The 25,474-nt window shown below is 40.0% G+C and overlaps 1 protein-coding gene and 1 long non-coding RNA gene across 9 annotated transcripts in view; one reads left to right on the top strand and one right to left on the bottom strand.

The window, feature by feature from the left end:
• The window catches only part of LOC100652098 (CREB-regulated transcription coactivator 1), a 64,953-nt gene that overhangs the window by 18,058 nt on the left and 21,421 nt on the right, over positions 1–25,474 (top strand). For all 7 annotated transcript variants that reach the window (XM_048410503.1, XM_048410498.1, XM_048410496.1 and 4 more), the window contains one exon: positions 21,235–21,490. In XM_048410503.1, coding sequence (XP_048266460.1) covers positions 21,235–21,490 — 256 coding nt within the window. The remainder of the gene's footprint in view (positions 1–21,234; positions 21,491–25,474) is intronic.
• LOC125386036 lies at positions 7,077–23,278 on the bottom strand. 2 transcript variants are annotated; one of them, XR_007225860.1, is made up of 5 exons: positions 22,773–23,278; positions 20,344–21,553; positions 19,795–20,269; positions 18,897–19,483; positions 7,077–7,342 (listed from the first exon to the last, which is right to left on the bottom strand). It is a non-coding gene; the product is annotated as an uncharacterized LOC125386036 (long non-coding RNA). The 2 variants fall into 2 exon arrangements; XR_007225859.1 differs by lacking the exon at positions 7,077–7,342 and adding an exon at positions 17,611–18,821.

Raw genomic sequence — 25,474 nt, 5'->3', positions numbered from 1 at the left:
CAAGTATACTTTTGTTTCCGACATCATTTCGTAAGGGTAAAACTTATTAACTCATTGAAGATCAAGCAGTGAAATAATAGGTAAAGTTACGTAAACGCAACATCATTGTCATAAAACGTAAATAAAGCAAGTTATTTTATCAATTTACCTATACAAAATATATTAGAAGCCCGTTATACAGGAGAAATTGTACGATGTAAGAAAAATATCTTACTATAGCGATATAAAATACTCGAATTTCCTTGAAGATAACATTGTAGGATGCGGATGAAAGAGGAAACAACAACGAACAAAATAATGAGCAAATTCTCGTAATATCTCTCTATAATTAGAACATGCATTCTGTAAGATTCGATAATACAAATTGGCCAAATAGAAATTACAAATGAAACGTTGAGTTAACGTAGCTTAATAGCTTAGGTCCTTAATAGCTTAGGTCAGTCCCAATCCTCGCTATTTCAAACACCGACGTTTAGAAAACTAATAAGACGAATCAACCATTGAACTGATCTAAACTTTCCTCTTCCTGCTATAAACTCCGTTTTCATCTCTTACGCCAACCATGGACGAAACGTGCGCGATGCTCGTTCAAAGTATAAAAGTATGAATTTGCTTTAACAAACCCTCGTCTCCCTCCCTCCTCCCCCTCTTCTTTATTCATGAAATCATCTGAAACAGCTCCAAAGCTCTACGATATCCTGTACAAAGAATGCGCGGAAAAGATTCAGCGATGAACTGGACGTGATATCTCCTTTAGGGAAAGAAAAGAGGAGGAGGTTGGGTACGTGTAACGAGTCGCTTGGTGGTTGTCAGGAAGGAGGATGAAAGGATTGGAAAGGAAGGAGGCGAGTGTGCCCGGGCGCATCGGTCTCGAAGCCAAGGTCGGGTTTCGATCGCGCGAAGAAACGCACCCCCGGGGGATATCGGGGTCAAGAGAGCACTCGGTTTCTTAGCACCAGTCGATTCTAGGCCGGTGGTGCCAAACGTTCGCCCCAGTCCGCGGCCGGCTCGATTACAGCCGAATGTTCGAACCTTCCTTCTTTGCTGCCGGAATCGATCGAATTTCAGCGGATTTCTGCTGGCCGCGCACGTGCAGTGGCCCACCTGCCGCGCGCCCGAGTTTACGTTGCCGTGCAAACTCGGCTTAACCTCTTGGACCCGAGCTAGAGTGCTGCCGAACATTGATACCGTTGCTCCAGATACAACTCTGCTCGCTTTTCCCTTCACCCTCCTTGCCACACAACTCTCTCATCCTCTCGATCTTTCTCTATCCTCCTGTTCTTTCGCCACTCGTCCAATAACCGTTCTATTTTAGCGCCGAGAAAACTATTCGGTTTCATTTCTTGATTAAGTTGACGGACAAGCGAGCACTGCTTTATTTGCTTAATTTCATTTGCTTATTTATTTATCCATTTGTGGGATAAAACCTATGGATAATACAAAGGATGACACGTAGGAGAAAGATTTATAAATGAAGAACAAATTGGTGTATCTCGTGAAGTATCTTTATTCAATGATAGAGACATAAAAAATCAGCAGTTTAATTTTATTAATTATTTATTTAAGGGACAGATATCCTTCTGTTTTCTATACGTTTCTGTCCGCGTCAGAAAATGATTACCTAACAGTTACGGTTCGTGTAGCTGTGGAAGATGAGAAGTGAAAAATGAAGGGAGGAACTGAAGGAAGGATTTTAGAATATAAATATGTTGCAATGATAAATCCCGCGAAAATAAAGATAATTTTCGCGATTGGACGAATGTACATGACATTTCGGTTATTTTAACCTGGGTTACATAATTGTGATTAGCCTGTCGCGCGAATAATGCCTCCTGTCCATTATCCGGTCGGCTAACTAGACGAACAGTTTCATGCTAAACAGCTAATTTGCCGCGTTAATTTATGCGTGACGATTAAACGGTTCGAATACGAGTGGAATATAGTCGGTGTTTGTTCCATCCTGGCCTTTCAACGCTCTCTATCAAGCGTACCTTAACTACATGACTATTCTTTGATGCAATAACTCTGTAACGCATTAACAAGCTTTACACATATTTATTTACATTTCTCCCGATGGTTAGCTCCGATAGAAAATAACGCAAATGCCACGACCCTTTCGTACAATCCAATAAACAGGCTCACAAAAGCATAAAAAAAATGATATTTTCAGATACAGTAGGTCACGAAAATTTACATACACCCACGCTGAATTTCGTGTAATTTAATTTATCCGACAAATCAGAATCGTATTTTATCAGAAAGTTACTTGCAGCTGTATATCGATACCGTTATTATCGATGTATTTCCAAAGCAATTTAATAAACGTTACTACTAGAATTTTATACTCAATGCACGATAACGTAGACTTCGATTGTACATACGTTTGCAGTAAATACTTTGTAACTTCTATATACACATTTTCAGATTGCTTTCGAACGATCCTCTCTCGTTAAAATATCAATGAAATTTCAAAATGTTTCGGCACGTGCAATATAGGTATCAAAGTTTCCTATGCTAAATGTCCGTATACTCCCGTGAATTAGTGTGCGGATGTCATGGACGTTGGTAGGTTTGAAAGAAGTTAACGTTCTTGTGACGAGTTGGTCGGTGGAACTCGAGTTCGTGGTATGTGCCGCAGGGGTAAGGAACAAAACAAACGGGAACACGTGCTCCTAAGCGGAGTGCACTCGTATACAGAGTATTGATCGCGTTCTGCAGGTACTCGTTTGCTTGTTTCGTTAGCGGCACGTCGATGGCTACTGCCGCCGTGACTGCAGCTGCAGCTGCAACTGCGCCTAGTTCCGCTAACCCCGGCAGCCAGTCACCGCGCCTGGCCTCGCGGTCTTCGCAACTACTCTCCTTCCTTTTCGTCTCTGTACTGAATCTTTGAATCCACCCTGTACCACGTTTTTACAGTCTGGTCACACGAGGGTTGAAACTGCCGACGTATTCGTACGAGTGTGTTCAGTCGATCGTTTGTAATTGAAATTTACTTGCATTAGATGCACTGTTATAAGTATAATACAGGATCGAAAAGACGATTAGGCAAAGAAATACGAGCCTGATTGATTATTTATGATATACTCGACATAATTACGTAGATGGGTATTGACCGAAAATGTCTTGCATTAGTAAAGATGAGTCATTTTTACATGACAACGTCAGTTATTTTTCCCTGTTCGAATCACCGCGTTTGACGTACAACCGAACTTAAATCTGATCGCATTATTAATACAGAATTCTTCTGCAAATTCTTCTTTACAAGAACGTCAATGAACATACGTTTCTGTTATTAATAACTGATAAGAAATACAAACGTGGAGCTTCGAAGAATTCAATGCCGCAAGGGTCCCAGAGGATTCATTTCTTTTCTACGACATAATTTTATCTTTAGACATTTTTCTCAGTCCGAGTTTCCATTATCGCGTTTATCGTAAATCTAAAAGTTTTATCGCATTATTTCTTCTTTACGAAATCTTTCGAAGAAATGAGTTTCTACCATTAATGATCGATAAAAAGTACAAAGTCGTAGCTACAAAAAGATTCGATTCTGAAAAGTTTAAATTCCTTTGCGTGTCGTTCTATGGTATTTATCTATGATAATTTAGTTTTCAATCATTTTTCTCATGCAAATTGTCGCGCTTACTGTAACCACTTTACATAATCCGTATCTATCAGACACTTGGCGAAGCCTCGTGTCGCTGTTCGTCCCTTCCCTCCTGTCTCGACCAGACGATTCAGTAAGCCGACGACTGAAATCGACTGGTCGTTATTTATTCTACAGGTGGCCGTGCACGATGGTTTCGTTCATGCCGGTACGTAAGTGCGTGGAAATATTTCGAGGCTGGAGATTCCAGCCACTCGTCTTCCGATCCATTCGGAAGGGACTATGCCGGAAACGTCGAAGCCATCCGCTCGCGGCAACAACCCTACGGAAAATAACAATTTCCTGATTAGGATTTCGCTCCTCAGCTCCAACGAGTTTCTCCTGCCAGAGAATCTTCCGTTTCCGTTACTTTATATATCATTAGTCGCGGAAATTGATCCTTACTCTGGTTCGATCGAAACTCCCTCGTGAATCCACGGGTCTTCCTCTACGCCTTCTTCTACGGTTTCTGGTCATCAAGACGTAGAAACATCGTCGATGTGCACACATTTCGTTCTCGCTAATTATTGTATAATACGTTGGCTCGTGAAAATATTTGCGCATCTATGATCACGTTTAAATAATAAATAAAATAATAAATAATTACCCGGTTCAAGCACAAAAATTGAAAATCAGATGTAATTTTAAGACGAAGGATAGGGGCATACAAGTTCTCAACATCTGCATATATACACGTGCGTAATACTTTAGTAATTGATAAACTTCGTTATTACAATTGGCTCGCGCCTCTGACTTGTATTAAAAAGAAGAATATTAAAAGTTTCGAGTGGTTTCAATTTGATGACGAGAAACTATATATCTCTCACGGCTGGTATAGTTATAATATCCTGACTTTTTTCCATCGGTGATCTCTCGAGATTATAAAAGAAGAAGCTTCCAACGGTTTCCACGCAGACATCCCACTGTTGCGATATAATTGGATTTTCCTGATACATAATTCATATTGCGTCTAGCCTACGTTCAAACTGCTTCCAATTTCTCGTTGCTTTTTTTTTTCTTTAAAAGATCTCGTTCTTCGGAATTTTGGTATTCGGTCGTACGGACTGGCTCAAAGGGACCTCGAGACGATGGGAATTCAGGCGATATTTGCGTTTGATTTATCTGCCATTTCTGTGGATGATTATATCGTAATATCCGGTGTACCCTGGTCTCCACGGGATCTTTGCCTTCTCTCGACGACTTTGATATTCCACGAAATCTCCTAGAATCCCGATTACTGCTTTTTCTGACGCTTACAGGCAAAGACGTTTGCGATAAAAAGTCATGGCTCGAACAGCCCACGATCGATTTCACGATAATAAAACACGATCGCTCGTTGAAACGTTGTAAGTATACTGCGTTCACACGAACGAAAGCGTCGCTAGAAAGTATAAACGCGACTTATTGTCAGATCTATTAATGGCGTGGCAATCATCGGGTCCATAAATTTTCTTGCTTCTATTCGCGTCTTTCACGAGCACGTTTATGGTCAGAGTGCCCCACAAAACGATTGTTTAAAGAGCGGATAATATCCAGCAACCAAGAGAAAATCGGACACGTGGGCGTCGATCAGCGCATTCTCCCCTTTCCTAGCATGCAGTTGTTAAAGGTTACTCCGTGTTCTCACCGAGTTTGTCTCGGTAGACTGTTGCCTCGAACGTGAATTAGGTGCCGACTTAATATTCCAATTACGACTCAACGTACAATTTAATTTCAAAATATACAGAAGCGATTATAAATGCACGAAAGGAATTATCCTGTGTAATACGAATGGAAATATACGCAGCTTGCAAATTATCGTATCATAAGTTCTCTATCGTTTGATCAAACTTTCCTAATAAACCAAAATTTCTCAACAGCTATCGAGGTTTCATTTCCTTACTTACGATGATAAAGCGATCATACCGACTTGATTCCAGGTGCATAAATATTTTATTCTACATTGAAGAACAAGCTTCGGACGAAAGAATCTTATTTTATATTTTTGATTTATTTGTCCATATAGAATCATCCCTTGGTCGGTCGACCACTTTACGCGAGACGCTTTGTATATGAGTTTTCACAAAGATTCAGAAAGTCTAGTAGTAACGTAACATTTTTAAAAACGAGATCGGATGTAGTGAGACAGGATACAACGAGCAACGGCGAGTCCTGCGTGCTTTCGTGTTGTACAGCCTTGAATGGCAACGGATATCCCCTTGTAAGTAGGTCACCGACGTGTCGGGAGACGGTAGACGGTGGTGGGTGTCCCGACGTCGTTGCGTGGGTGGAGCGAAGTCGTTGTGAAAGAACTAGAAGCGAAGTCGAAAGAGAAAGAGAGAGCGAAATAGAAGGGTTGAAGGAGTGGCAAGGGGGAGCTTGCCGCTCCTCACTGATCGGTTCCCGACCTCTCCAACGTCTTCCGCGTTTCTCGCCATTCATACTTGTCCCGCGTGTCCTCGTCCTACCTACAACCCCAAGAATACGGTTCGTGCACCTCGTCCCACGAGTACCATACGATAAATCGTTCTCGTTTAGGAAATTAGAGCTTCTTAAGTAAATGCTAGTAAGTGTTGTGAAGTGAAACATTGCACACGATAGCACAAACATTACTTATACACGACGTAGGTGGAAGTATCGATCGTTTGTAGCTTCGGATAGAATTTCGTGGAAGTTCGTAAACGTTGTTTCTTCGGCTCTGTTTCAGTAAATGGCTATCGTTTGGAAAATTAAAGTTTGTTAAATAAATTTTAAGCGAAAAATTCGACGACAGCCTGAAAATCGGTTATATACGACGTAGGTGGAGGTATCGATCGATTTTAGCTTCAAGTGGAAATTCGTGGAAATTCCTACGCTCCGTTTTTTCGGATCTCGTTCAGTAAATGACTCTAGTTCAGGAAATTAAAATTTGTTAAACAAATTTTAAATGAAAAAGTACGCGATAGCTTGAAAATTGGTTATATACCACGTAGAGATGGATGTATCGATCGGTTTTAGCTTCGAATACAAATTTCGTGGAAATCCGTGCACATTGTTTCTTCGACTATCGTTCGGTAAATGGCTGACGTTTAGGAAATTAGAGTTTTTTTTTTCAATAAATGTTAACAGAGGAATTATTATATACGACGCAGATGAAAGCATCGACCGTTTTTAGGGTCGAATGAAAATTCATGGAAGCTTATAGTGTCTTTAACCCTCGGCTAGCGCAGGTTAGATCGTTATCGTCAGCAATGTCGAATATCTTATTTTCTAGCGAAGAATATTCTATTTATGCCTTTATATGTAAATTTTTTAGCGTGATAATTACATTTACTTGTGAAATAAAATCGTTCATACAGTTGTTGAATAACAATACGAAATCTAACAAGCGATAAACGCGATAAATCGCCTTTGTATGTATCAAGAATGACCTTTCTCGATTTGTGAGCTAAAAACATACAGTCGACAACAATTTCGATTGATACCATTTTTATTTATGGTTTTTGAGAACGTTAAGTAACATCCGCGAATAATGGCGAAGGTTGTTTTCCCTCTGGGAAAGTTGTACGCCACTGGCCTGCGCGCAAGTGACTGTAGCTGATCCTATAATTTCTCATTCCACTGCACCGCTGCCGACTCATCGAACGGTCGATGTGCATAAGGGGTCAGAAGAGGATAAAATTACAAAGTGGAAAGTGTCATCGGCGTTCGATCGGCCCCGTTGTCCTTGAATATCATCTGTAAAAGTCGAAGGACACGGGTCTACTGAATATCTAACATCATTAAAATGCCTTTAAACGCGGTCGTCTTCTTTTCAAAACTTTTTAACATTAACCTTACCGGGTCCGGTCAAATGACTGGTCCCGAAATTTAATTTAGAATTGTCTAACTTTATGTAGATTCTTCTATTAATAAAAATTGACAAATCGATCGATCAGATAATATAAGAATTTGCGTAAAGTTAGACGAACGAAAGAAACAACGATGAATGTACAATGATAATTATATTTTGAAACTGGTCGTTTAACGAGGCATGGTAAGATTAGCGTTAAACCACCGACTCGATCAGACGAGCCGTGTTTACTGCAATATCGAACCCACGTGTTTCGCGCCTCTATCTCCGTCACATTTAATCGCATCGTTAATTGAATTTTATTTCGACTAAATAACTCTGAAAACTTCAAATTTTAGTCTTTACGGACAACGACTAATATTACGATCATTTCTTTCCATCTCGGTAAATTATTTAGGAAATCTTTTCAAATTCTTTGCGCGATGCGTTACTTTAATATTTCTAATCTTGACGATTGTTCGGAATAAAGTTTGAAATTTTAAAATTGCTTTTCGAAATAAGAGGAGGTTAGTCGGTTCACGATTCGTCGCCAATTCTGCTTCAACCTTTTCTCCCGCAATTCGTTACGGTCTTAAAGAGCGAAGCACATGCCTGTCGACACATGGGCGACCTTTAGAAGCAACTTTTTCTATGCGGTCATCGAAGACAAACTTACAGATGTTCGTCTGCTGCACGAAATTCGTTACAAAAGACGCATAGCATAGATAACATCTTGCGTTGCAAAAGCGGCGAGTGTCTGTAACCTTTCGCGTGTCCTTGATTCCGGGATCACGCCGGTGCGGTGGTTCCATGTACCGAAAAACGAACCAAGCTCCACCTTGCTCGCTCGTCGGCTCATTCACACGAACGTCGATCGATCGACGCAGATTATGCAATGGAGACAAACACGCCACTATTTTTACGGATCGCGTGCACCGGTGGTTCGCTAACAGGTGTATAATCGAACGAAGGGTATCACGATGTCTGTCGAAGAAAGCAACGCGATCGAACCAGCCTGTTCCTTTCGTTTTTGTACTCTACGAAGAACAACGTTGCTCTGAAATTTCATGGAAAATGCAATTCAGCGCTCGCGTGTGTAGAGATCAAACATTTTTCCAATTAAAAGTAGGAATGTCGGGAATGATAGTGCGCTTCGGGTGAAATTCGACCGGCAATTTGCAAAGAGTGGGAGTTGCTTTGAAAATGAGACAGCGGTAAGATAGAATTTCGCGTTAACCGGAGGAAAGATGGGGAATGAAATACGGCGGAGAGAGCACGGTCAAAATGGATCCTGATTGCGATAGCATACTCGGTACTGGGTAAATTACGGTTAAATATACGGGCGTCTGGGTGAATTGCGAGCGAAATTTGCGGAGAAGCGGCCTCTTATCAGAATCACGAAGGAAGGAAACAGCTCGTTGAATTAATTCTCGCTTCTCTCTTCACGATTCTACATTATTTCCAAAATATCGCGTTCTTTCTTTCATGAAATATATATCGAGGCGCGTCTATTATTCGACGAAATACAACTCGGCCACGTTTTAAAGAAAACAAATTCATGAATAATTGAATCGATGTTTCTGACGAGAGAATCTATTTCGCGTTTTTCCGTGAAAATGAATCACGCGTTAGTTTCTCTTTCTTTTTTTTTATCCTTCGGATTATTCCCAGCGTATGAAACGCAAGAGCGCGCCAGCGACCATTTCATTGAGAACTTTCTCAATGTCAGGTTCGCGACACGAGCCGACGAGACGCATCGACGAATCTGTGTAGGTACGCGCCACGACACGAATCACCTTCAGTTAGCGCCGCTGTCAATTAAGAATGTCTGTTTTCGCAGCCACGCATTCCTCGTGGTAAAAATACATCTACATACTTGTCGTCCGTCTGTCTTCTCCGTTCCTTTTGCTTACTGTATATGTACTTCTTCGAAAATGCCGAGGTTGATGCTATTTTTAAAAGCATCGATGCGTTTAAAGGGTATCACAGGTTGCGTTTAACGCCACGCGCGTAATTAAGACATCGACGCAGAAATTTTTAAAGTCCTATCTTTCTTGGTATCCGCAGCGTTGGAAGATATGAAGTATGAAGCAGTTTCCGTGTCCAAATAAAATATAAAGTTGAATATAAGTATGAAACAGTTTTCGTATCCAAATAAAAGTACGAGTAAGTAATACGCAAAAATATATGGAATATTCGAATATTGTGTAATGGTATACTCACTTCTCAGCGAACCAAATTATTTTCATAGTATCAAATTGTTGCATTCATACGAGGAATATTATATACGAAGGAGACAAAATTGAACGCATTTCGATCTAATTAATTAGCATGCAAACGCTGTAATAAATACAATGGTGTGCTAAAATCACGTTATTGTCTCTACGTTACAATCGTTCGGTAATTAAAAAGATCAAAGGATGGAAAGTAGGAAAGCAACGTTTGTGGAATCGACACACGTAACGGCAATTTATGTCTATGTATCTGGACGGCACTCTGTATACGTGTGTACCGTTGCACAAGTCGACGTGGATAGAATATTTTTCGTTGTTACTCGCCGGAAACACGCGTTTCTATCTAACGAGCGACTTTAATTGCCACTACCGATCTTGCTCTTCGCGCAATACAAAAGGGCGGTAGAAATTTATATACGCGTTCTTTTCTCAAAACGAGCTTCGATAAAACAGAGAATAGGCTGCTCGGAAGAATCAAGCGTCAGGATTTCCGATTTGCAATCAGACGGAAACGGAATAACCTTTCTTGAACGCAACGGAAGCTCACGCGCGATGACGCGTGATTGTATTTAAATGGCTACGCGCTAAAAATCGGTGTCGTTCAATGCCACGTGCCGGCAATTCGGATACGTCGTTTGTTCCTTTCTTCTTCTTCTTCTTCTTCCGTCATCACGAATCAACGGCTTTCGTTCGTACGAAGCTATTGGGCTGGCAACTAGGTGATTGCGGATTTTGTCATTGGGTGGTATTGACAAAATCCGCAATCACTTAGTTGCCAACTCAATAGAACAATATTCGTCTCGTGGAATTTCATAGTTCGCAATACGACGATGCAAGGTTATTTTCGGGCGTCTTTGTTTTGCGTCTTTTGCCCTCTCTTTCGACTGTAATTAATCCATTCATCGTGTTTGAACAAAAGGTGCCGTATATGGATACTTTGGCCGATCTATAGCAACGTTATGTACGTTGTATGTGGATATATGAATCAACAAGAGACTAATGCAATAAGCAAAAGTAGTATTTACCGTGATGGTATAAAATGAGCGAATAATAAAATTTCAATCAACGTATCTAGCAGCAGTTTGAAATATTACTTTTTGAATCGATCGTGCAATGTAAGTTTAGAGAAACTTGTCTTATCTGATCTGTATTTTAAATACTACTTATAATTGTTTGAGTATAGATGCTTATCTTACTCAGAATGTTTTCCGATTAAAAATATCGAGGTGGAGTGCGCGGAGATGGAACTGAATGGAATCTTTTATGGTAATTCGTCGACTGACTTTAACCACTTGAAGAAAAAGCTAATTTTTATTCAGGAGACTCGATCGTTTGTTTATTAACACACCTCGTTTAATTGTTACAACTTGATGTTTCTTAGTAAATTATCGTAGATCAAGATGTATTATTGTTTGTCTTGTTATGTCTATCCTCAGATATATTTAACGACCGTCTTCGATTACTCGAACGAGAAACTTTGTAAAGCGATCTTCGAATCCAAGTCTTTCCTTCGAAGGATAACATATCCATATTTCTTCACGCGGTTGTTTTTATGCTGGTGATTCGCGAAAGTTTGAATGCTTATAGAAACCTTTTTGCGTATATCGTATAAGATATCTCGAAATTTCATTCACAGTGATTTCATTCATATATATAAATTGGTGAAGTTTGGAACAAATTCGAAAATGTACATAGAAGATTGCAAGATATAAGATCATTTAGTGCAAATGGGTATACCATACTTGCCAGAAACCACGAAAGTATTTCTAATCAATTATCTGTTGTTATTAATTATGATTGTAATTATGATTATTATCATATTAATAAGCCTGGATAATTCAATAGTTCCGTCTCTATTATTTATTACATGTTCACGATGTATACTATCTTTTTTTTACTGAATATTTGTTCGCAGTTTCGCAGAAACTATCTCGTGCTTTCCGTATACGTAAAATCGATTTCAAGTTTTATCATTACGGTCGTGATAGTTGTATATCGTTATGCAAATGAAATTTCAAAATGTTTTATATAAAAAATATTTTTCTATACCAAGTGTATGGTAAATGATATTTCCGATTTTTACGTTCGAAAATGTAGTTGTACATTTCGCGTTGATTTTCCTCGAGATCGGCATACGAAGATATCAGAACAAAGTCCACTCAAAAGTGTGCCGTAAAATGCAAAACGAGGAATAGCGTAGCGCGATTGTATCGCGTTCGAACGGCTCTGATCGAGAGAATTTCCGGAATGAAGACGATAAAAAGGGTTCGATCGGGGAAACTAACAGAACACCGAGGAATATTTTCACGTTCGTATCGCTGTAACCACGGAGGATGCGTCGAGTCTTGAAATACGCGCGAGCGTGTGCCGCGCACGCATCGACGAGAGGCGTGTGGTAAAAAAGGCGCCAGCGAGGTTATTCTTGCATCGTCACTGATACATTTTGCATATTATCGTATGCAAATAGCGTTGTATAGCGATCCGACGAGCAAGATTGCCGCGGATGGAAACCTCTTAAAACCTGTATCGAATGAACGCGCGTGAGCACACTGAAAATAATTTTCGGCCCAAGTATTCCCAGCTTTACACCGATCATACCGTGGAATTACGTCAGCCATATTCCGTATCGGCCGACGTGGAAATTCGTCGGTTCGGTATGCGAATGCAAAGCGAGAAAGCCACGAAATTAAACGCCTCCTACTTACTGCTTACTAGTCCGATACAGTTTTAAACGATCTTTTCCTCTTTCTTGTCCTTCTTGTATTTAACGACGAACTATCACTATGTACACGCAAACTCGTGAAAGCATTCGAACGCTTGACGACACGTTTTACGAATATATCGTGTGTGTTGTAGAAAACATTTTAAAATTTCATCAGTATCGTTACGAGACTCGACCGTGTTCGTGTTTGAAACAAACGCGAAGGTATATACCGATAGAAGCTACGAGATAATTAAACCAAGTATATATTAGGTTGTTCGAAAAGTGTTTTCCTCTTACAGACACGTCTTTTACAACGACACATCTTTATACAAACATCTGTCGAACGTTGTGATCTTTATTTTGATAGAACAAGATGGATCATACGTAATTCGATAAAATAATATAAAACGGAAAATGTTGTACATCCATTATTTCTTTTTAAAACGAAAGAAACTTTTTGGACGACCTAATACTTCGCAGAAGTCGTAAAAATATTGAAACAGTTAATCATCGGTTAGAAATAGCGACGAACAAAATATTAAGCGAATGTTTGGAATTCCCTTTCATGGCTGCCATGTTAGAAACAGAAGCCGATGGGGTCACGGCAAAGCTGACCTTTAATGGATTAATATTAATCATCGAATTACTGAGAATTCTAGATAACTCAAAACGATAAAAACATGTTCAAACAACGTTATGTACAGGATTCTCGTATTCGCCGTATCCCTTGATAGTTTACTTCGCAATCTTGTTTGTGGCTGTACATAGTCCACGTTGTAACGTAATAGAAGCACAAGCTCGCATGGTCGTGGTTCATGCGTACACAAAACGGCTTGTCTCCCTTTTCCTAATTGAAACCTAAATACACTGCCATGTCATCGATAATTAAGTTACGTCAACCGTTACAGTGAAATTTGCGTGTTCACCAGGAACGGGCGTCCTGTTTACCACCCTACCATCGAACGCATAATATTCGATTAAGAATAATATTTCTACTTTAGCATGTTCTCTCTGATATAGAGAAATACCTATTCTCGAACACGTCTATTCTGAATCGTGCAAAACACGATTATTCACAGACTGGTATTTTGCCACCAATAAACAATTTCTCTCGCGATCGAGTATTTGAACACGACCTCTGCATAATTCTCTAGTAGGCATTTGCGTAAGATGCCTGGGTACGGTCGGATAATCTGCAAGAAGGTGAAAAAATAGATAAAATATGTAATACAATTTTTTATACGACACGTCGTTGTCGATAAAACTGGAGAACAAATCGTCGTATCGTTTTGTTTGAAGTTTAAAGCTTTGTTTACTACTTTCGTGTACGTACAGCGAACTTATCGTGCAGCTGATTATCGACCACGAAAATATCAAAAATTATACAGAATTGAAATTCTCGAAAAGATTGATAAGAAATACGTGATGCTCGCTGCATCACACAGCCGTTATATATTTCCCGTGTGATCATCGTTCGAAACTGGACGATAACTGCGGCAGGTAATTCAGTGACCTCTTTCACTTACGTCGGAAGACAGCTCTTTCAGTAGCGTCGATGACTTTGGGGAAACAGGTGGCGATGCTATTTATTAACGCGATACACGCAACGATTAGAATTCGATGCGTTGCGCGTAACATCGTAAGGTTCGTTCCCGAGCCGGGACACGACCGTTTCACCGGCAAGATCATCCGTGTAACATTTCTCTCGCGTTGTAACTATCTCGCGGCCGTATATTATTCCGTTGGACGTTGTCCAATCGTTGCCGCTAAACAATTTACGGATTATCGCGGCGGCACGCGATCATAGCTCGCGTGAGCTCTCTCGAGTCCAGTCTAGACGTCTAGAAACTGCGATTTGCCAAACGAACGAAACGAAAGGCGATAATAAGGCAGGCGCGCGTGTATGCGACCGTGTCGTACGCGAGGTGTCGTCCGTGAACCGAACCGTGGGAGAACTGTTCCTTGTTTACGGCATAATTCAACAGATATTAGGTAACAGCCGTGTGAACTACGACAGAGCAACACATGGCACGCAGGGACGGCCGACGAATTTCTTCGTGCCCTCTCCTCCACAGGAAATCGTATGAGACGCGTGGCAGCCGCGCCAACTCGGGAAACATTGCTCTCCACTCTCCACCCGACGAATTACGGGTCAGTTTGTTCCTCTTCGTGGCCGTGCAACCGATGAAATTGTTATTTTTAGCGTGTGCGCCCCGTTATTCTCTCTCTCTCTCTCTCTCTCTCTTTCTCTCTTTTTCTCTCTTTTTCTTTCGTTGGGAACTTCACACTTGGCTCGACGATTATCCTACACCACGATTATTCCGCCTTAAGATCTCTGTTACTATTCCACGAAGTAATTATGCCTCGACAAGCGTGAATCGTGAAATTGCGTCGAACTATTATATTATCGTTCGTAGATCGTTCGTTGGGAACGAATTGAAAAGACTGTTGCAATAAGGAGCTTCGCTCGCTAGTAATTCGAGTTGATCAATTCATAATCGATTAGAATGAAATTAGATTTTAAAGCTGTCATTGAGTGATATTAGTGGTAGTAAATTGTTGGACTTTTGAGTACGAGATCTGTGTCCTTCTGTTGCTTGCGGTAAATGCGATTTAAATGCGAGTGTCACAGGAGATGGTTCGAGGCAAGCAATGTTTCAATACTTTCGATATTGCGCCTGATATTATGGCGAGAAATAAAAGATGTGATTCATCGTGTTCTTTTCATGTAATCTTCATTCGAATCCTTCGGAAGTCGTGCGCTGATCGATTCCATAAATTAATACGCGTGGAAGAACTACGATTGCAAATGTTATTCGTTTCGATTCGCTTTTTCAATTTACGATCATTAAAACGAAACCTCCTTGTGACAGATAAATTCACGAAGATTAGATTTCGATTCTGCGACGTTGAATCTGATAATTTCGCGAAAAGTGAAGCCGATTCGAGGATTCGCGAGAGGTCCGTTTATAAATCGAGCGAAGAGAACGACACGCGTTTATTCGTGAAAGTAATCGAAAATTTCTATAAATACAAAACGTTATCGAATAAACACTACGAGACGTTTTGAAATTTCATTAGCATTCATTGCAGCTACCTGTTCATTACCGCAAATCCTTCGATCGCTGTAATCGAAGCGGTGAACGCACGATCGAACCAATTTCTCTCAACGAAACGTACAACCCGGCAAAGCAAAACGAATTACCTTGATTTTGCCGTATCGATGAACAGCACCTGGTAGAAAACGAACCTTAGACCGGATTTCGCCGATTCCCGAGCTCCCCTAACAACCAGAGAATCGTTGCTAATTGTGACGATCGAATGAGTCGACCTAACCCGCGGTTCATACCAGTTCATACTGGTTGACTGCTTATTAATTTCCCTTCGTCTTCGCGGTGGATTGCTAACTCGATTCTTTCATTAAGATCTCTGGCTGCAGAAGTACGACGAGCGCGCGCGCGAAAATCGCTGCATTCGCTTTGCGTTTCACGCACAACGCTGCGTTCGATTTAACGTGCTTCTTATAGCTCGATGGTCTTGCGTGATTCTAGAAAAATCGCGTATTACACATGGTGATTCACATACAGCGGCCGGTACGATTATTTCTAGAATTTGAGATCACGTAGAAAGAATGCACGGACGAAAAAACTGAAGTGGGAGGAGTCCTGTATCGTTTCTCAGATCTGTATCATAAGAAGTAATCGTTGGCAGGTGTTTTTAATGCAAGTTCAACGACTCGCGTCGCGATAACGTCGGCGAACCTAAATACGCGATAGATATTTCACTTGTAAATTTGTGACAGCAATGTCGTTTCATACAATAGAAAAAAGCCGCAGGGGAACAACGCCAGTCATATTTTTCGTATTTTACAGGCAAACTATATTGAATTAAATTTCATACATTGTCGGTTGATTCTCTGTTACTAAAGCTAGTCTTTTGTTCCTTTTTGACGGCAATAATATACCTTTCCACCTACTCTCACAATCTAAAAAATATTGATTGCCTTAATATTAAAATTCTGAAAGATGCTAAAACATCGGATATATTAAAACATTCTGTTACATCTTTTGTACGTTCTATGCAATTTCCGCAACTATGTGTTCGGAGCCCACGCGTTGTCTCCAATTGCAGCTATTTTATATTAAAATATTTCACTTCGGTCATAAAGCGACATTAACATACAAAGATCAACGGAAGATATATACTTATCATATCTTTCCTACGAGTTTTAATGGCGATGAGAAGCTTATACAAGGCGGGAAATAGTAGTGTATTATCTGACGAGGAAAGTTTACAATTTAGTGGAGCGAAGCACGCGGTGAAAACATGACTCGTGACGAAATCCGATCAAACTGCTTTTCCCTTCGGTCGCGGTTAATCGACGCCAGCAGACTTTTCGGCACGCGAACACGGCTGCGGTGTTGATCAAATTCGTCCACCGAATCGTAATTCGGCCGGTAATATAAATACACACGGACAGAGGAGGAGCGTAGGTCGGTATTGGTTGGATGAATGAGCTCTCGCGGGCGTACCTGTTTCGAGCACGTGTCGTCGCAGACAGAGAATCGGTGCCTGTCCTGTCGTTATGTTTACAGCGTGGCCTGTGAACAGTGCGCGGCGCCGCGGGGGAAAACACTCGAAGCGGCCCGTACACGCTACACACCGTATGTACTCTATACCGACTAAAAATATATCGTTATGCCATACAATTCTTGCGACGCTAAAATTGGAAAGCCACGGCGCGTCCGATCGGCCAGCGAGCTGGACAAGTTGAATCTCTAAACAGCGTTTTTCCGATTCCATTGATCACAATTTTACGCCCATATGCGGCCAGAGAAATACAACAGGACCATCTGTTACTTATTATACGGATATACAGAGGCTCGCGAGAATATTCAAACAGTTATAGAAATCTTGTAACAATACGCATATTGGATATGTACGTTATACGAAACATTTTAAAATTTCATTGGCACCGTTATTATTGGAACCCGACTATCATGAATTTCGTATTATCGTACCGTAAGTTCAACTCTCGTGTGCTAACATGTTTTGTTATGCTGATCTTATAGCTATAGAAGAAGTTTTCCTTATCCCAGAGAATACGCTTTATTCTTCTTTCAGAGGGAAAAATATGAATCGTATGTTAATATAATTTCTATGCTCGTTACACCTATAGCATTATTTATTGCGTTATTTTAATACATTTACACATTCTACAAAATAACTTACTTCATTTTTCTTTCACACATTATGTATTTCACTGCTTGTACCTTAACGAATTTACAAACATTTCACTCTCATTGATGTTTTGTAAATGATATTACACGATGCCAAAAGTCAATTTTTACTCGCGTTATATAAGTATCACATTGCACGAGGTCTTATTGTCACCGTTTCGTTTCATTTCTTAGTTTTCTGTTTCTGCGTTCCCCGGGTCTTTTCTCTTCGCGAACGTCTAGTCTAGATCCTGCGAAACGAAACAAAACGAAACGAGAGGTGCGTTTACTAATAGGTTTTTTCGCCTTTACCGTTCGAAGAATGCGGTTTCCCTTGAACCTTGCACCGTGATAGCCATGATCGTCCGCTCGTGTACTGGTTAACGTGTTATAATTAATAATTTGCCTCGAACGTTACGGCTATTTATAACAACACGTAGCCCGACAACAAGCACGATCGTTCATGCTTGTTCACGATTGTTTTCCTCGATATCCAGTGTTTTTATTAATTAAGGATTTGCCAAGAGACAACCTCGTTCCACGTTCTCGTATTACGGCGGCCGCGTGTCGTTTACGTTCGCGCATACACGAGACATACGCCGGCCGATGACTCGCGGTTATTCGTTCTTACATTGTTCTAAACAACGATGTCGAGTTTCTTGAATACCTGCGTCGAATTTCATCTACATTCTAAGTTAAGGTTAGGTGAATCCGCCTGCCATCAGGCCAATGTTAAGAGCGCAGCTTTCGCGCGATCTGCGAATAAAACGGCCAACACAAAGCTATTAGAAGCGACGCTCGCGGCAATTCCTCGTACACGTTCACGGTCGCTTCGTTTTTATCTTGCTGTGCACTATAAACTTCCTCTCCGTTGTTTCGTCTCGCTCTTTCCCCCTCTGTCTTCGTACACTATGGCTCATAAGTATCCGACACTTTGGTCCGTAGTAACAGCACATAAATTTTATCGAGGAGTTAACGAGGAAATAATCGATAAAAACAATACGATACTTATTACGTTTCCTACGGAGTCACTTGGTCTATACGCTGACTACCAAAGATATTTCCACGCCATTGTATTTCTTATAACGTTTATATAGTAATTAATTAAGCGCAAGTGTATTATCAAGCATTGTATATCATTTGCCAGTATTTTGGACGTGATAAAACGACGCTTCTTTGAAAAATAAGAGTATGCGCTTGCCAATACACATGGCCACTTAGCTATTAACTAGAAGGAGTGTTGTAAAAATTAATAATCGATTCGATAGCAATAATATTATTAGAGTTATTATCAGATACTTACATATGCATATTAATATATCTTGTAGAAACGAGCAAGTGTCCGGATACTTTGAAGCGGTAGTGTACGTCGCCTCGTTCCGTTCACTGCTCGACGAAGACGCCTTGACATCGACGACACGTGATGTTACTCTGGTCCGTTCTCGAGCGAAATATCGAAGGATACTTTAATTATAGTACCGTCATCGATTGTCCCGCCTACCGTCCCGCTTCATATTTCAAATGTACATATGCACCGATCTCCTCTCTCCCTTTACCGTTCTGGAAGACCGAAAATTAACACTGGCTGTTTACACGGATCTCACGTTCGCGCCGGATCATCGAATACGCTCGAGCATTATCCAATACACACCGCGATGATAATGAGAACGACCATTACCGCGAGCGTCGCATTAATTGTGATTACGCGACTCGCGTTGATGCGAACCAGCGCGAAATCCTTTTCTGCCTTACGCAAGCCACCTGTCTGTTGTCGCAGGTAACTCAGACTTCCGATGGAACCAGTCTCGTATAGTATGCAGGAATTTCGACACCAGTTTTCCATATACACACAATGTCCCGAACGTAACAGCCATACTTTGTCAGTATACTCTATGGATATATAATATATTTTATAGATCTTTTGATACTACGCGCATTATGCAAAGATTAGTATCTTTAAATCTTCCACAAATGCATAAATATTTGCAAACTAATAATAAAAATTTGTCAACGCGTTCTATAAGATATTCGATCGATTTGTTGCCACTACGTATATTCTGCTTTGCTGCTTTGACTCTTGAATATTTAAATAAATTCATAAATAATAATAAATTCATAATTCGCAACCTAATTATGACTCTTTATGGTAATAAGAAGAATTTAGTGGCAAAGTTTAAGCTTCTAAAGTTTTAAACACTCACTGTATTGTATATAATCGTCTCGTACGAGTTGTATCGCAGATTTCTACGATGGTTTCGTCGTAGTCTGTTTTAAAAAGCGCAGACTTTTAGAATTTCTATTAGCACGGAAACACGAGCTCGTTTATTAATGTTGTTATCAAAGGGTCGATATTCTTGTACTTTGAATCTTTAGTTTGCTTTCAAAGAAGTTGTGGATATAAGATCTGATTGCTCGAGGAAGGAAAAGCTCATATTTTCCAAAGGGAAACTTATCTCCATGGATTTATCTTTGGAGGAACTGACACGGATTCTCGTTCTAGCGTGTCCTGATCGAACGCCTGCGTTAAGTCTCTTTATATCGCATTGGTCCTCTCATAAAACGGATGAAACGTTTCACAGGCTGAGTTTCATAGGACGAGAAAATTCCGACCAACTCGAAAAAGAACGAAGGTAAAAGAAAATTACTTTCCTCGGAGCTAGTTCGTTTTCATCGTACCTGCAGGGAGAATCTGTTTCTGTAGAAAGTTTTTAAAGGAAGCTGTTGCGTGCGAAGAATAGTAATTTGTTTACATTTCATTTGCTCCATGTACGTAATGCATTCGTTTTCTGCAAAATAGTGATTCTATGAATATGCACTATACATTTTTTCTTTTTTTTCTTTTTCTTCTTCTTTTGAGCAATAGAAATTTATGCAGATCTGTAAAATAGAATTTAAACGAAGATTTGCTTTGCTTATTAAATATTACTTTAGTTTGAATATTTTACACATGTTCGTATAATATGTGTAGCCTGCGTATCCTCGAACCTTTAAATTTTCCATAAATACATAAACATTCGTGCTCTAGTAACGTAAACGATATTTGTTTCAAGTTCGTGGTAATTTATGTTACGTTAGTCAACAAAGCGAGCTTCAGCTGGTGATATGTAGATCGAACGTCCATATTTGGAATGCAATTAGCGTGGACTTAAAGGAAAGGCGAAGTTTTAAGCACTTAAATAGTAAATAACGATAAGATAAAGAAAAATTTCGGAGGAATGACACTATCATCTATGCCCGAAGGTAGGACCAGATGTTTGGAATGCAATTAGTAATAGCGACAAAGTTGAACGTCCTAGTGTTTAGAATTTAGAGGTTTAGTTAAGGTTGATAAGATAGGGCAACGTTCAGAAAGGATGACGCTGCCACTTATACGTAAGAACTATCGATCGATGTATGTGTGTAAAAATGACAGAATATCTCTACATCACAATGGACATTTATTTTACATGCATCCATATATTTTTTGTTCTAGTTGAAAGAAACACGATGAATGAGTTTTTCCTTTCGTGTCGTTTGAATAGACACGTGCAAGATATGCAATCGATAAAAATTTATTCGTGTGCACGCAAAAATGCTTCTTCGAGTGGCAAGATAATGTGATTGTCGAGATAAATGCTTAAATAATGTTTTCGCGTTTATAGACAGCGCTCAGCAATTTGGAGGAGATGCAGCACAATTCTATGGTGTATCGTAACAACGAGAGGGGTAGGAGCATGGGAGTTGGACCGATGCGACCTCGTCCGATGGAAAAAAGGCACGATACCTCACCGTACAGCGGTGTTCCGTATCTTTCACCACCACCACCGGACACATGGAGGAGAACGAATTCAGACTCGGCTCTGCATCAAAGCGCCAACGAAGCCTGCCAGTCAAACACCACCATCCCCCATCGACGAGGTACAGATACGTTCAATCTTGCTTTTTCTGCTTTTCTTCGTCATCCATAGAGGGCGATCGTTACTGCAACAAAGAAACTAATAATATTAAGGATACGATAAACTTACCGAAAGATAGTATCGTAATAAACAATCACGGAAATTATATTATAGAGTAATATAACGGTAAACATTGATAATCTAGTGAAGCAAGGGAGAGAAAATTAGATTCAAAGGAGGGAAGGAAGCTTCGAGATATGAAAAGGGTATTAGAAAGGTAGCGTGGGTAGAGTGTTAGTTACGGAATGCCTGAGTGAAAAAAAAAGGAAAATAGGAAGGACAGAAAATAGCAGAGAAAGAGAAGAATACTTTTAGAGAAATAGTTACCGGTTAGCTAGGATTGTAGAAAATCTAAGGCAGCAAAAACTTGATATAATTAAAATTCTGATGGAACGGGACAAAGAGTTGCAAGATCGAGTGTGATATCGTGAAATTTGGAACGCCAAATATAGGTACAAATACATAAGAACAGCGAAGAAAACGGAATACGTGGAGAAAGAAGGAAAAGAAGGCAACCAGGGGCTAATTGCGAGTATAAGATGCGGATAACGTGTAGGAGGGAAATCGTTACTGGTTGGAAGAGTAAAAAAGCAAATGTATTCTGTGTAGTTTAAAGATAGATATCTTGAAACACCTATTAAAATGATGCTGTAGGATAGATTCTAGCGTATTGAAAGAGAAGATATGCTGAAAGATAGGATAAGAGATTTGAAAAAAGAGCGTAGGAATATAGGTAGATACCGAACTAATTAAAGGCCAAAGGTAAACGCGCGATAGTATACAAGTTAAGTATAGGATAGTGTACATAGAAATGAAAAGAAACAAAGTTATATGTGTGGATGTTTGGATGTGATAAATGCTATAGTTGTATGGAATTGAATGGGAGTTAGATATATAGCAAGCAAAGTTCGTTGGTAATCTGATAATCTTGCAACAATGAAATAAAATAATCTGTGGCGGCACTCGACAACAAATAGCGCCACTCGACACTAACACCGGACAACGGTAGCGCAGTGGTAAGCGCCTTAGGTTACGAACGTTCGGAACCCGGGTTCTCGAATCCCGGCACCCGTAGTCCGATTTTTCTTCTACGCACCAAAATTAGAAGAAAATAGCAGTACCCCGGCAGCGACATCTACAGCCAGCAGCTATAATTATCACGGACAACACTTACACCTCGAATCATAACAATAATGTATTTTTAAAAATTGAACAAAACCTTTCAACAGATCCGATATACGTACGCTACATATATATGTACATAGATATATCCATGGAAATAAGGACGTATTTAAGTAATCGTCGCTAATTAAGCCTAAGTGGATCTGTCTACCGATCAACGGTGTCGCGCGCGATTCCTCCTGTTCATCACGCTCGAACCAGCCTAGCGTTCTTTATTCTTGCGATCGACACGTTTTTCTCCTGTATCTGACTCGTTGTGATCCGATCACATCGCTTCGTAGAAACACGTTACTAGTGTTACAATGCGTTTTGATGATGCCGACCGCGCTGAAAATTGTACTGGCCGCGTACGATTCGCGGAAAAAAGAGCGCGCCAATCAGGCGGTCGCTTGTTAACCAGTCGCAACAGAATTGTGTCGCAAAATGTTTTATCGTGGGGGAAACACGCGTCATCTAGACGCGACAAATAGTCAATTTGTTCGGATATTCGATACGATATCTGCTACAGTTCAGCCAATTCGCGCCCTCGTGAATCTTCCCGCGCGATTTCCTCTTTTTGTTCGCAAATTGGAAACGAACGTTTTGCAATTTAATGTCTACACTTTGTCACAGTCTACGTTTGTCTCGACGAGTACGCTCATTAAAGACACCATATCTATTCCATCGGGACAATTTTCCAGCTATGAATTGTCCGAAGGAAGTTTTTTAAATAAAGAAACTACAACGCTTTCTTCTTTGATTTCCGAACGCTAGAACCGAGCATACTTCAAATATGGAATAACGAGACTAATTTAGTTGTTGCAATAGAAATATCAACGAATGAAATTTATTTTGCAATTTAATGGTGTTTTGACTAAATATACGATGTCTTGACGAAATTAACTTGTTGTTGAAATTGTATTTGAGGAAAAAGAAAGGAACGATATATCGTCTGTATAATCGTAGAAGCGAAATTTCTGTATTTGGTCAGATATATAATTCGATGACCAACACCGTACTCAGAGATTCTCGTTTATTCCCGTTTTTAAACCCTGCACGACAACCCCCGAAGCTCGCCATTTTAAGGCTCATTTTTTTCTCGAAATTGTGCTGGCTATCCCTTCATTTAAAGAATCGTAGTAACGACGACGTAAATAGAATTGAACGTTTCACGCAGAGCATGGTTAATCTAAAACGTAATCTTCGAACCATTAAGTCAGTTTTCGCGTCGTTTCTGGGATCCACCCCGTTTGAAAAAGTACGTGTCTCGCGCTCGAGCCAACTGAGAATTATCACCACGTTTCCCCTCGTCAACTTTTGTTTCGGTGCGATTTTCACGAAGACTCGTCTCAGAAATTCCCTCATTATCATATTACCTCGTTACCCCGTTGTACGTCCGCCACTCGGCCTCGAGTGGCTGCCTGGCAAATTTTCGACGAAGATCAAGCATTTTAAGCCTTGCAAGCTGGTTTCTTGTCTGAACAAGGATTTGCCAGGATCCTCCTTTGGTCCGTTTAATTGTCTTCCTTGATTTACAGGTCACTCCGATAAGATATAAGCTACTTATATACAGTAGACACTGACAGATGTCGATATATACAGTTTCACGAAAGTATCCGAATAGTTACAGACATTTTTCATGAATACGTTAATGTGCGTTAATATAAAATATCTTGAGACTTGATTAGCACCGTGATATGATTATCATGATTGTATTGGTAATGTTTAAAAGAAATCTGGAAATATTTATAGAGATTACAAGATATTTAGTACAATATATATTACACAGGCATGCGTGGAATAGTCAATTATCTGTTACATTAATAAACTTGAATAACGTGTGATTATTTTCCTATGATAATTACGTTCTTGAAAATAATTGTCCTTCTAGATGAATATTGATTATGTATCTATGAATCCTATTATGTAGAGGCGGAGTAAACCAGTTTGGATTCTGAAAAAATTATATTCTCTGAAGAAATTTTTAATGCGAAGTCAATGCGCGCGCGTCTGTGTGCGTGTCTTTTTTTTATAGAATATTGACACGAAAATTACAAACCATTTTCTCGTTTTTCAATTTATTCAAATCATTTTATGACGGAAATATCAATAGTGATAAGTCGCCGTTTTATTTATTGCGCGAACTATTAAAAACAGAGTACGATACACGTTCCTACGATGGTCTACGTGTGAATTCAATTAATTGTACGTAGAAAAGTTTTATTTCTATTTTTTTCCCCTCCCATTTGAAAATACATTTCCTGTAGCTTGACGTATAAATAAAAGGCGACCTTTTTGTATTTTTATTTCGTGCAAATACTCGTTTTATTTTATACGACAAAAGTAAAAAGGTAAAAATGGAACGAAATACAATGTCCAGCTCGGATCTTAACATAGCGTTACAAATGTTTAATGAATTAATTCAGCACCTCGCTATATTCTGCCCTGTAATATACTCGCGAAAAATGGGACACCGTATCAATAAAAAACAAGAAACTATTAAGAGCTTCCTGAGAAATATTTGGAATTTGTAAACAGGTCTTTAGGAAGACAGGTCATTGGCCGAGGCAGGTTTTCCGATTCCGGTCGGTCGGATATAGGCGGCTTCGATGATTCCCTCTTAATCTGTTACCGACCGGCGACACGAGGGGATCGGATCTGAAACGTTATACCCGTAGTAATGTTAGCAAGTAGCAAGCATTACATGGTGTTAGGTTGCTTCAACGAAATCGGACGCTCTGCCTTGGCACTACGTATCGTGTGCATCACCCTCCAACTATGGCAC

This window comes from Bombus terrestris, chromosome 2 (assembly GCF_910591885.1).
Source record: "Bombus terrestris chromosome 2, iyBomTerr1.2, whole genome shotgun sequence".
Classification (NCBI taxonomy): domain Eukaryota; kingdom Metazoa; phylum Arthropoda; class Insecta; order Hymenoptera; family Apidae; genus Bombus; species Bombus terrestris.
Note: the sequence above shows the minus strand (reverse complement) of the source record. Positions and strands in the feature narration are given on the sequence as shown.